The 13,154-nt window shown below is 35.7% G+C and overlaps 1 protein-coding gene across 4 annotated transcripts in view; it reads right to left on the bottom strand.

Moving 5' to 3' along the window:
* Positions 1-1,253: 1,253 nt before the first annotated feature.
* The window catches only part of LOC140439217 (uncharacterized), a 38,449-nt gene continuing 26,548 nt past the window's right edge, over positions 1,254-13,154 (bottom strand). For all 4 annotated transcript variants that reach the window (XM_072528986.1, XM_072528985.1, XM_072528983.1 and 1 more), the window contains 6 exons: positions 8,395-8,756; positions 7,835-8,122; positions 7,225-7,364; positions 6,997-7,171; positions 6,103-6,427; positions 1,254-1,441 (listed from right to left, as the gene is read on the bottom strand). In XM_072528986.1, coding sequence (XP_072385087.1) covers positions 1,389-1,441; positions 6,103-6,427; positions 6,997-7,171; positions 7,225-7,364; positions 7,835-8,122; positions 8,395-8,756 — 1,343 coding nt within the window. In that variant the 3' untranslated portion in view covers positions 1,254-1,388. The remainder of the gene's footprint in view (positions 1,442-6,102; positions 6,428-6,996; positions 7,172-7,224; positions 7,365-7,834; positions 8,123-8,394; positions 8,757-13,154) is intronic.

Here is a 13,154-nt window from a genome sequence, read left to right as displayed (position 1 = left end):
TGAGGATGTCAATTTTTGGACCTCGAAAAAGATGCAAAAAGTTTATCACTTTTATACCCGAGCTTTCCCCCTTTGAGGATGGTTTTAGTGGGAAGCCCGGGGGTAGGAGTAGCAATCTATTTTGCATTTTTTTTGGGGTCCAAAAATTGACGTTTCCTGCAAAATTCAGCTTGTCGTCTGATTTTTAGAGATTGACTGGCTTTTTAGTGTCTGACGACTGGGCTATAAATAATATATAACCGAAATACAATAAATAATTTTATTTGTTGTTATCTGCGTACCAATATTAATTATTAGAAACTAATCCGTTCGATATATTATTATTGGAAACAAATCAATTGAAATTTTAGTAGTAACTTTACATCGGAAGTTTTTTGGAGCCAAGACATCCCTTTTAATCGGTTTCACTCACTCCAGAGCACAAACGCGAAAGTATTTTGTCAAAAATAATGAAAATTTATACTCCCCAGTTCATATAAATTCATATAGATTCTATTAAAATCGGGTAAAATTAGTTTTATTAGATCTAGAGTTTTATTAGTTTTGAATAGGAATATGACCCGTATGATTGATAGAGATGAAATAATTAACTATACTATTTCAAATTTTTACTGCTACTACAATACCTTCATTTCTTCAGCCACAACTCTTTACCAGTGTGTCATTATAGCTGAAGATCGACGAAATCAAGTTAATCCTCATCTGTCCCACGATTTCCGATTTCAACTGCATTGAGCATACTTGGGATCAACTGCAGAGAGCATTAGATACACACGAACGCACTCTCCAGCAGCAGTTATTGGATGCAAATCAGCCAAGATGTGCTTAAATATTTAGAGAACTGTGTGTGAGCTCCAATAACTGCTTGTTGCAAAGCAGTTATTAGAGTTCGTAAAGAACAGATTGCTTAATTAAGAGATTACCGACTGATTTATAAAATGAATTAGATGTTTACAAGTAATTTTCAGTTTTTGCATATGGTTTTGTTATGTCGAGCTTTCGACACCCTATCTGGAGTCTTTATAAGGACTTTCGAGGTTGCAGGTCCTGAGTCGTCACTGTATTACTACTGCTTTTACTCGGCTATAATGCAGTTCGGAAGTTTAAAAATAGAATGTAAATAGTAATTAGCTATTGCAATATTAATGCTCCTCTAATCCTAGTTTTTATAGTATATACCCTCTCCTTCTTCTTTTCAATACCTTATCGTAGACGAGCTACGTATCTCAAATAAAAATTCGAATATTAAGCACTTTACCTGGTAAATGTTTTATTTTTTACACGATTTAAAATTGGATTGACTATAAAATTATCTAAACACAAACATGATGCCTTAAAACAATAAATATACTATACAATTTATTAGATTTCTTAAATTATTAATTATTCTACAATGAATAATTGTAATGATGATTACGATGAACACTTCCACTGGAAGAATCTGAAAAAAAAAATCATGCGTATTAAAATGGGTATTTTTGAAACGTTAAGTCTTAAGTCTAAATGAAACTTAAATAACATTTTTAACTCGTCATTGTTCGCGTATTAGGAAATGACGCGATTGTTCGCCTATTAGCGCTGCGCTCCGTCGCCATTTTCTTTTTATTTAATCATATTTTATTAGGATATACAATTAAAGGGAAATGAGGGGGTTGTTTCCACTATACCCGTAGCGCACCAAACCCTCGTGGTGACCTGTCTTTAATTTTGTTACAGGATTTAGTTGGTTGCTGATTCATTTGTTTCCTCTTGTGGGGGTGAAAATTAGACACTTTAATCATTTTATTATCGGTTTATTGTACTTCCACAATCTTTTATGTATACACTTTACAACTAACTTGCTCTTGTTGTGTGGCAAAGATGAGAGAGAGAGAGACGACAAGAGAGAACAACTTCTCTTGATACTTATCAACTCGAAAGGCTTAATTGGTGGTGAAAGTTGAGAAACGAGGAAGTCTTAATAAAGACAAATACTGAGAGAGAACTACTCAATTTGATCAAGGTACGAAAAATTGGATACCTCTGCCATATTCTGAGAGGAAAAAAATACGCAATCCCTCAACTAATCATCAAGGAAAAGATTGAATGCAAGAGAGAAGTAGGTCGCAAACAAATGTCGTGGCTACGGAACATAAAGAACTGGACAGGCATAAATAACACTGGCGATTTTTTGCATGCCGCAAAAGACAGACGTCTGGCCTTAAGTTAATTCGCCAACGCACTATAGGTGCACGGCACTATAAGAAGAAGAAGAAGAAGAGACGGCAAAGGGTCGAAGGGTGCGCGGGCTGAAGAGGTGTCAAATACGCTGACGATCGTTTGGTCTTTTTTACTAATAGATAATATTTGATATTCAAACTACAGAGGCGGCGTTAAATTAAATTGGATTAGTAAAAAATTAGTTGGTTTTCCAACAACAATAATTAACGAAACTTAGTCGGTTGATGGTTCTTTAAAAATTTTATTAGTGATAAATAACATGAATGTAGTATGTACTTTTTATTAATAAAATAAAACAGAAAAAATTGTATAACAACAGAAATGTAAACACTTTATTCATTCTCTTAGCATTTATTGTGGCATATTTGACATATTGTAATTATATGTTCACCACAAATAGGTTTTGAACAATTTGCACACCTTGAAGTGGTTTTTCTATTTTTACTTCAAGGACAGTAAGAATATTTGACTCTATTCAGAGGTTACTCTATTCGGAAGAGCTGCTTTGAAGTCGTAATAATATTGGCAATGTTGTTATTGATGCACAACTTATCAGGTGGGGTCTGATAAAATCTGTACTAATTTCTCTTAGATATTTACAGCGTTCTAATTTAGTATAAGTATTGCTATAATCAATTCCCTGATTATTTATTCCTGCAATATTCATCTACGAAAAAAAGACTGTAAGTGACCATTGGCAACTTATTCGAGAAACGGAGTAATTATATTTCATCTGGTCCACATCATCCACTGCTCCCTTTGTCGTATTGTAGAAGGTGATAACCTACAGCTTAAAGTTTTCACCCGTTTCTTCACCAATCGCGTCATCATCATGAAACGTAGATAATATCAGAACATTTTTGTTTTTTTTTTGGGAACATATGATAGTAAAAGACAGTCTTTACCATGATACTATGATTAAGAAGATAAGATATTGCGCATAAGTCGTGACGTAATTGGAGAGTTGCACGTTCGTAATGTCAGTTTTTTGTATGTATCAATAAATAATCTTTAATAAATAGTTTGGAGATATCCTTTTGTGTACGATTATTGTAATTATTAAACCTTTATTTAATATTATTATTTTGCTAATTGAATAATTTCATCACAGAATGCATAAAAATCCCATTTAACTATAACAAGAATTCAAATTCTACTCTCCAATGACGGCATGCGCGAACACGACCGATTTTGTGCTACGGGAAGATCCTATCTTGTTAGTCATAGTATCATGGTCTTTACCATAACCAAAAATGCTGCTGTTTAGTGGTCTTCCTTTTGTAGCTACAAAAAGCGTAGGAATTTGTGGTTTGTTCTTTCTCAGGGTTCCTACTAGAGTTATCCTGTAATTATATATTAGTCAGTAGCCAGTGGAATGGACGTAAAGCAGTTGTCGCAAGTAATGTTGCGTCCTACCTATTGGTTCTATCATACGTTTAACCACACTGCTAGGACTATTATATATCCCGAAGGGGCCTTCTGGCTGCTTTCCAGCATATATTTCCAACTTTGTTCTATAAAAGTTCGCGAATTAACAAGTGCGAATATTTTTATCCCATATTTTACCGGCTTACTGGGCATATATTGACAAAAGCTACATTTTCCCCGAAAACCTTCAAGCATCTCGTCAATGCAGCAATACATTCCAACTGTATGGCAAGCCATGCACTTTTCCAATGAAAAGTTTTTCGCTGTGAATGAACAGCCCATTTTGTTATACCCTCTTTTCCAAGATAAACTGGATCAACTTTACGACAACAGAAGCCACATCATTGTCATCAGAATCTGCTGACAATTCGGAGTCTGATTAAGGCCTAAATTTTCACACTGGTCTATATCACTGTCTTCTTCATCTTGTAAACCAGGTTTATTTTCATTCTCCCCTTCTTCAATTTCATCTAACCACGTCAAAAGTTAGGATGCGTAATAAAAATCGCAGGTAGTACAATTATATCTCCGCGGTGACGTTAAAACAGCACGACTAAAATACAACAAGTTCTTTCCACGGTTGTTCGCGTACCTAGTAGGTCACTCAGTTTATGACCGGACAAGAAATAAATATTTAATGGTGAGGTATTTATTCTTGCCGGCAATGTTGTTACACGTAAGTGCCTCCTACATACTACCGTTAGAAATTACACTAAGTCTGAATGCCGGTTGTTTTCTGAATACTTTTGTGGCCTTAAAAATAATTCCAACTGAGCGCTGCGCTTATCACGCGAACAATGACGAGTTAACAAAGATAATAAATGGATTAACACAAAAATGTAATATTGATGCCATAACGTCGCGTCGTTAAGATAGGCAATATGCCCTCACTCCTATAATTAACTTTTTTTCATTTTTTTACGTTCTAGTGATTAAAAAATAAGAATCAGTGCAATGGCAGCCCGCGACCGTCATTTTCGTTTTTTTTTTTCGGTGGGTCGTAATCATTTTAAAAATTTCAAAATCCCACAGGTTGAGTGTTCATAACCTAAAGATGCACTTTTTTCCAAAAAAGCACATATTTTTTTTGAGATGGCTGCAGGTCTAATTTTTTTTATTTTTTGTATTTTATCAACAAATATATTTCTGATTGTTTCCAGATTTTTCCGTAAGGTGCGCACCTGCAAAAATCCAATAAACTATTTTTAGGGGTTTTGGGGGATTTTCCCTATTTTATCTTCTTCTTTAGGTGCCGTCTTCTTAGAGAAGGTTGGCGATGGTCTCTGCAAAGTTTTCCCTATTTTGGGCTTTCCTTATTAAACTTTGAAAGTCTCATCCTGTCCAATCTTTGATGTTGCGTAGCCAAGTCATTTGTCGTCTACCCGAGCCGCGTCTGCCTTCTATTTTCCCTTCTAAAATAAGCTGAAGGAAGTTATACCTGTCGTGTCTAAATATATGTCCAAGATAAGACGTTTTAAGCTTCTTGACAATTTCTGTGAGTTCACGTTCTCTATTCATACGCCTTAAAACTTCTTCATTTCTAACGCGGTCCGTCCATGGAATTTTCAGCATGCGACGAAATACCCACATCTCAAAGCTCTCTAAACGTCGTAACGAGCTGACTGTTAACGTCCAAGCTTCCACTCCATGTAATAGTACACTATATACATAACACTTTATCATGCGGTATCGTACGGACAAATCAAGATTACGGGTAGTGAGTAACTGTCGCATCTTTAAGAAGGTTTTATAGGCTTCAAAATTAATAAAATCAAGGTTTTTTCATAGGTTATATATATTTTACTGAGTCTTTTATGACATTAAAACTTTAGACGAAACATTTTTAAACTTCCAAAAAACCAATTTTTTCAGGGTTCAAGGTTAATAATATTTTTTGAGATACATAAAATCTGAATCTTTTACTGGCGATCATGGCAGGAATCGATGCACTCGTAAACAAAAATTTACCTATGTTAAGTGTGTACTTTGCGAGTGAAACCATCCCGCAATCTACAGAGATTGCACTGTCTATAAGGAATTACAGAAGAAAAAATGTCCTGCACTTAGTTCTAATCTAAAACTCCGTTAATCACTCGCACTGTTACTGTACAACCTGGATCACAGTTGCCCAAATCACTAGAAACACAGAGTCATAATATGCATCAAACAGAAACAAGCATTGACATGACTGAAGTAAATGTTAAATGTATGTTAAAGTTGTACAGAACCAACTGACCCAAGACTAAATCTTCTCACTACTGTGATCATCAACATTTCGAAATGAAAGCTCACGATGAAGCATTACTGACTTGAGTTTATTTATCATGTCGTCAAGAAAACTCTCGTCAGTGTTGCCGCATTTACCACTTACATATAATAACCTATGGTTAATTGAAAAAAATGGTTTACAAATATTACAATTTTAAAGGTTTAAGACATTTACTTAAACTTTACCTGGTGCTCCTAAGATATTTGCTAAAAGAGGAGGAGGTTTTGTTGGCGGCAAAGGCGGCACAGGGTACTGCGCGTAAGAATGAACTTGCAAGGGCGAATCGGCCAAAGTCGGTTGAGGCATCATTAGCATATTAACGGGTGGCGTCCTAAACATAGTGTTTTGATTGACGACATTTGAAACGTAAGGCGGGTGGTTAACGATTGGCGGTGCCTTAATACGAGGAGGAAATATATGAGGTGGTGGTGATCCGGGTGGCGGAGACGGTGGAGGTAAGTTATCTTCATCGTTTTCCTCGTTTTGATCAGTCGGTTTAATTATTTTTACCTGAAAATAAAATTTCCTTTAGAATGTATCACAATATAATAAAAGTAAAACAAATATGTACCGATATATATCATATCGACACAAAAAACGTAATTAGAGAAAGCTGTGCAATAAAAAATTCGTTGGTTTTTACAACAATCATTGAAATATGGCAGAAGTCTCGTTCATAGGGCTAATTTAAAAATTATTGAAATTATATTATTAGCAGAGTTTATAGGTCGTCCCAATTTGGGACTGTTTGTTATGGATGTTTTGTTTGGATTTGTGACAGACATTATATTAAACGTAGCTTCGTATTAACCACTGATGATCTTCCTTGAGTATGACTGTCTTCTCAGATACCGCCTGTCACTAAGACACCCTAACTCTCCAGAAACTACGGATGACAACGCTGACAACTTCTTTGCACTTTGCGAGTATAATTCATTTATGCTGATATATTTAAACTATTAAAAGATATAGTAGGAAAAGGAAACAAAATTCTTCCTAATTCGCCTCATTCTCCGTGTTAAGCTACAAACTTTTCAAATAATGTTCGATATATAATTGTAAATAATAAATATACAAACCTTAACTTTCTTTTTATTATGTTTTAACCGCATTTTGGTTTTGGTGTATCGTTTTTCCTTTGGCAGTACTTTAGGAGACAGAGAAGATAACTCTTCTCCTGCAGAGGGCGAGGTTCCTTCACCAGGTCTAACACCGTCTGCAAACTGGACAACTTTTCGTTTCGATCTTGACGACCTAAACAAATACATGTGACGATTATCACTTATAAAACATGCTCGACACATTACCTTATGCCCCTCACAAGTATACTTTTATTGAACGAATCCTTGGAACTTGATGAGAGATGAATCGGTGGCCATTGTGTTGGCAATTCACCCATCCCGGGCTCTTTAATGTCCTGACTATCTACTTCGAGCTGAAGAGCTTTCTGTAAAGAGATTCAAAGCATAAAACTCATTACGAAATGTTACTGTTGGAAAGTAAGTTTTTCTCGTGACTTTTAAATAATTCAGGTATATATATAGCAAGTTTTTTTTTTACATTTTTCCTGCAGAAAATTCGGTGTTGTTTTTTGGTCACTATCAATTAAATGTGAAATTTTTTTTGGAATATTTACTTACCATCAAACGGAAAGTATTTGAAATATTTAAAATTCCCAAATTTCGATACTTACGAAATATAAGGAAAGATGGCGAAATGATTGTAAAAAATAATAGTTTTAAGTAGTTAGAATCGGGTATTACAGAGTAATGGTAAAATAGATGGAAATGCATGCAATGCAATTGGAGAGAAAATTCTAAATTCTAAACAATGTCCACTCCGACTTTGATTTCTGCTGGCTTTGATTATTAATGAAAAAATACTATTGTTATTTTATATATTAAAAGTAATAATTACCTTAATCATATTTTCCGTTTTTTGCTTCATTTTAATCTGCCTCCGCTTCTCCTTTTCTCTTCTTCTATTTTCTTTCTCTTGCCTCCTCTCCTCCCTTTCTTTTCTTCTCTTATCCCTCTCCGTTCTTCTTTCGTCGATCTTCAGCTTCAGTGTCGTTTCCGCAGATGGTTTTTCTGTTGGAACAGGAGGCAAAGGCTTAATGTAAATTTCTTCCTTTTTCGGAGAAGGAGGAAGCGGTGGTAAATCGGGCAGTTCTTCGGCCGGAACAATTTGCAGCATATTACCCACCTGAAAAATATAAATTTAGAAATTAAAAATATAGAAGTTCGCTTAGAAAATTTACTTTACATGCTATATTCTAATAGAATTAGATGGGACGCAAATTCCCACAATAATTCTTTTTACCTAATTCCACAATAATGTGTGGGATTGTATAGACACCAAAAAAACGAGGTGAGTACCTATTAGAATATTATTTGTCTTTTTGTAACAAAATACAATAACTGAGATATGAATAATTTATTCAGTTACATTTTCTACGAAAAAAAAAACTATATTACCTGTAAAATTTGAGACTTAATCTCAGGCCTAATATTACTAATGACATCAGTCTTCATTTCCATGTCCGTAGGAACGATTTGAACCATATTTCCAACCTGGACGAAATTGGACAGTTTAGTAGTTGCCGCCTGTGACTTGATTGGAGTAGAAAACGAGGAACTTTGGGAGAATTCGTTTTGATAAAAATTGTCGTAAGTTGTACTTATTGGCCTAAATTCTTCTTTGCGCATAGCGAGTTTTACCTGAATGTTGTTATCCGAAAGTGTTTTCCTCATTTCCGCTTGCTTCAGTCGATCAAAATAAAGAGGAATCGGTGACTGTGTATATTCCTCTACGCTGGGTTGTGGCAGGAGAGAGTCATCTGGAAATAAAAAATTATTTATTCTTTTCACAAGAATACTTTATTCTTTTCACAAGAAAACTAAATTCCTGTACTGGCTGTATACCATGTATCACAAAAAAATTATTTAAAAATTCCTTTATAAAAGGTATAATAGTAAAAAAACTCTATCGGGTTACATCACAGAATGTTTTTGGAATAACTATTCCATCATCAGTGTTATCTGGATGTACATGTTTAGAGCCGCTAAATACATGGGTAAAAACGCTTTAAATGTTATATGATTAACTGTGAGTTACATTTTTGAAAATAAAAATTTAGGAAGTTAAAATAGGAATTAATCACATGGCAACGTAAGACTCCAATGAGGTTGCTAGTCCTTAGACGAAGTGAACACTTCGTGTCATGATTGCAGCAGGTCCAATTTCTATAATTAAACTCTTAAAATGGAGGAGCAAAACACCAGTAACAATATAAATCATCCCATATCACAGAAAAATTCTTTACAAAGCTACTCATCTATCACCTCACTATACCAGTTTTCGTCCAAGGACCAAGGTATAGTTTTTGTGCATTAGACAGTTCTCCTCTTCACAGTGGCGCACCTAGAATGTGCCTCTGGAGGGGGGGAGGTTTGGTTGGTCACCGAAATTTTTTTATGATGCTATCTCCATTTTGAGTCCTTAAAATGTGTGAGTAACAGTGTCGGAATAGCGTCCTGGGGGAAGGGGGGTTAACCCCCAAAACCCCCCTGAGTGCGCTATTGCCTCTACAAAATTACGTCATTCCATTAGGCAGCATAGTTCAACCAAAAAACATTATCTTCTCAAGTCGCTTTTTTAACAATGCACATTGTAGAAACCTGTCTAGCAAACACATAGTAGATGTATTCATATATAACTATGGACGCATGAAAATAAAAGGGGCCATTGTTCCTACAGGACAACTCATAACTCCATCCGAGAGCCTGATTTTATCTAACATAAGCCCAACAATTCCGCACGATATTTTAATTCAGAAATTACAAAAAAATTGGCCTAAATATTTTATCCTCTATATCATTTCTAAAGATTCACGCCAGTCTTCCCGAGAACAGACATATCTTAAGCTTCAGATATCGTCTTCATAAGCCCTTATAATGCCGTCATTCCAAAGTCAATATTAGTAAACTACGAAGATAGCACCTACATAATATTCATTTCTTCAGATGCCAAAAACTGTTATAACTGCAAGAAACTTGGTCATATAGCATCCTTATGCACTGAATACCAAACACTACAATCAGAATCTATGAATTCGCTACAACCACCATCCAATACACCATTCGAACACTATGATTCCCGTTTCTATATCGAGCAATACTCAATTGTAATCTCAAAACGACCATCTCTCACACTCCATAACCTTCACCGTCACAATCTTTGTTGGACCCTCAGCTTAAACAAACTTCTCCCTCTCAAACTTCCGAACTACAAGGTGAATTCAGAGAGCAATTAATTTTATTACTTCCAGCAAGTTCAAAGGAAACTATTGATAACCCACCTTAACAACACTCTATGCTCTCTACAGAATCAAACTCCAAAAACACACTACTTTAAACTGTAAACGACGATACTTCCTCCAGCTCAAAAAGTGCTGCAAACGAAATGCTCTCTCCTGAAAACGATTCTAATAAAGCTCTAAATATGTCGATATTACCTAAAATTCCGAAAATAAAAATAATAAAAAAAAAAAAACAAAACTAAGTCACTCCCCCACTGACCAAGAATAAAATTAACATTCCAAATTAGATCTCTCAGTCACTCTTGAACTAATCAACGACTTTATCAACAACCATTCCCCATCTTTTACGCTAAATTTCTCACTTGGTCTAGTTCTTGATAGTGTGGTAGGTTTTGCTAAGGGGAACAAAGCTTATTTTTCACTCGATCATGTGTTCCGCTTCAAAAACACACATTGGAGATCGAAAATCAGTGTCTACAAAACTATTATCAGACCAATAGTATGTTATGCATGCGAGACATGGGTGATGACAGAAGAGACAAAAAGAAAACTCTAAGTCTTCGAAAGAAAAGTCCTAAGAAAGATATTTGGACCTATTAACGAAAACGGAATATGGAGATCCAGGTACAACCATAAACTCTACCAACTGTTCAAAGAGACACCGATCTCAGGATTCGTTAAACTTCAGAGACTTCGCTGGGCTGGTCATGTAGTAAGAATGGAGACAGAAAGATTGCCAAAACGAGCCCTAGATAGTAAAATGCAGGGCGCAAGACTAAAATGCCATAAAAGGAAGGCCACGGAAAAGATGGGAGGATGAAGTGGCAGCGGACGCGCAAAATTTGCTAGGTGTGAGAACCTGGAGAAGATCGGCACGGGACCGACAAGGTTGGAGGCATAGTTTGGAAAAGGCCAAGGCCCGATTTGGGCTGTAGCGCCATTGGAGATATAGAGAGTGGTAGGTTTTGCAGATCCTAGAGCCATTGTCCAAGAATATACAAATGACTTATTACCCCTGATATGCTAAGCCAATTCTATCCGCTCTTAGAAAAATCTCTAAAAATAAGGATGACCGAAATTAACAAAAAAATCCTCAATTATATCAGTGATAAAATAGTTTCAGATACCGAAAGTGATATAACCCAATCATAATTCCTTTCATTACATTTTTATTATTTAGTAACATTCAGCTCGATTATTCAATGGAATTTAAACGGATTCTTTCATAGATTAGAATTATCAACGAACATTCCCCGGATATATGTCTACGATTACAAGAGACAAACCCTTCTAAGCCATATAACTCAAAAAAAAATTCAATTTTATCGTAAAGACCGGACATCTTTCAATCATACAAGCGGTGGGGTTGCAACCCTAGTCATCAATTCCCTGAATGCTAATATAATTCCAATATTCAGTAATATTGCAGCACTCAAGATAAAAGTTGAATCAATTAATACATACTACATTTGCAACGTATATCTACCGCAAAGTACGCTCATAAACTATAACGACTTACGACAACTCATCGAACAAATACCAAGACCACGAGTCTTTGTATCCCAAGAGGTAAAGTTATAGAAAATGTAATAACCGACCTTCACTTAAATTCCTTAAATGACTATTCTCCAACCAGGCTTAATATTGTCTCAGGAGAATCATCAGCAATACATCTCACTTTATGCGATCCCCAACTAACCACTCATCATTTTTTCTTGGGAAGTTCTACCGTAAACTTATGGTAGCGAACACTATCCCATTAAAATTAATAATCATTTTCTTGCTCCCCATTCTAACAATACATATAGACCCAAATGGAAAATCGAGTCAGCAGAATGAGAAAGCTTCTCAAATCACATTGAAGCTGCTCTATTAAAATGGAACGCAACAGAAAGTACTAACAGATCACTAGAGGACTTTAACCAGATCATTCTGAAAAGTGCAGAAATATATATCAGCAAAACAAAGAAAATCAAAAATAGAAACTGTGAAAAGACAATAAAAGACTGCAAAGCATCAATCAATAAATATAAAAACTACAAAAAACCCAAAAAAAAAGGAGTTCAAGAGATTTAAAGCCAAAGCCTAACTTTTTTAAAACATCTAAAAAAGCTTCGGGGTCAAAATATGTTACTAATATAAACAGCTCCACTGCGATGACGGAGATAGGGAGAAAAGCCTAGATGTGGCTACCCCTACAGTTAGGTGGCATAACCACATTCACTAAAAACCGAGGATGTCCTATTACCCAGGGCATCTTAAGTAAATTTCAGATCATAAGCCTCCTCACGTAAGTCACACGATGAGGAGGGGTGGTGGAAAAGCCTGGGGTCAGATAGGTACCACTTCGACTAGCGAAGTGTGACCGGTTTGATCTTCGGACATGTGGATCCCATTCTTACATTGGTATACACATGTTCCTAGGGGCAGGGTTGATCACTGCGTGTGTGTGTGTGTGCGATGACGGAAGTTTGGGAAAAAGTTAAGACGTATTTTTGGAGTAAATTCTTTACCCTCAGTTACAAGCCTGCTTATATCTTCTGCACAAGAAATTTCGAATACTCTAGCTGCCGTCTACGAAAATCATTCATCAAGTAATAACTATGACGCTTTTAAATCAAGATAGAAAAATAAAAAACTACCGTGCCCCTAGTGGAACCTGAAGAAAATCCCAACTGAAGCCCAATTACTTACCATGAGCTTAACTTCTTTCTTGATCACTTAAAAAATTCCAGTGCTGGCCCAGACAACATTCCGGTCATATTTCTTAAACACCTTTCTTCTCCTTCAAAACTTTATCTTCTCAGATGATTCAACCTTGTTTGGCTAAATCGGCAGTTTCCAATACTCTGGACCAAATCCATAGTATTTCCCATGTAAAACTCAATAAACCTCGTCACGATCCAGAGTTTTACA

The sequence above is a fragment of the Diabrotica undecimpunctata genome, chromosome 4 (assembly GCF_040954645.1).
Source record: "Diabrotica undecimpunctata isolate CICGRU chromosome 4, icDiaUnde3, whole genome shotgun sequence".
NCBI classification, from domain to species: Eukaryota; Metazoa; Arthropoda; class Insecta; order Coleoptera; family Chrysomelidae; genus Diabrotica; species Diabrotica undecimpunctata.
The sequence above is the reverse complement of the archived record's forward strand: the minus strand, read 5'-3'. Positions and strand labels throughout refer to the sequence as shown.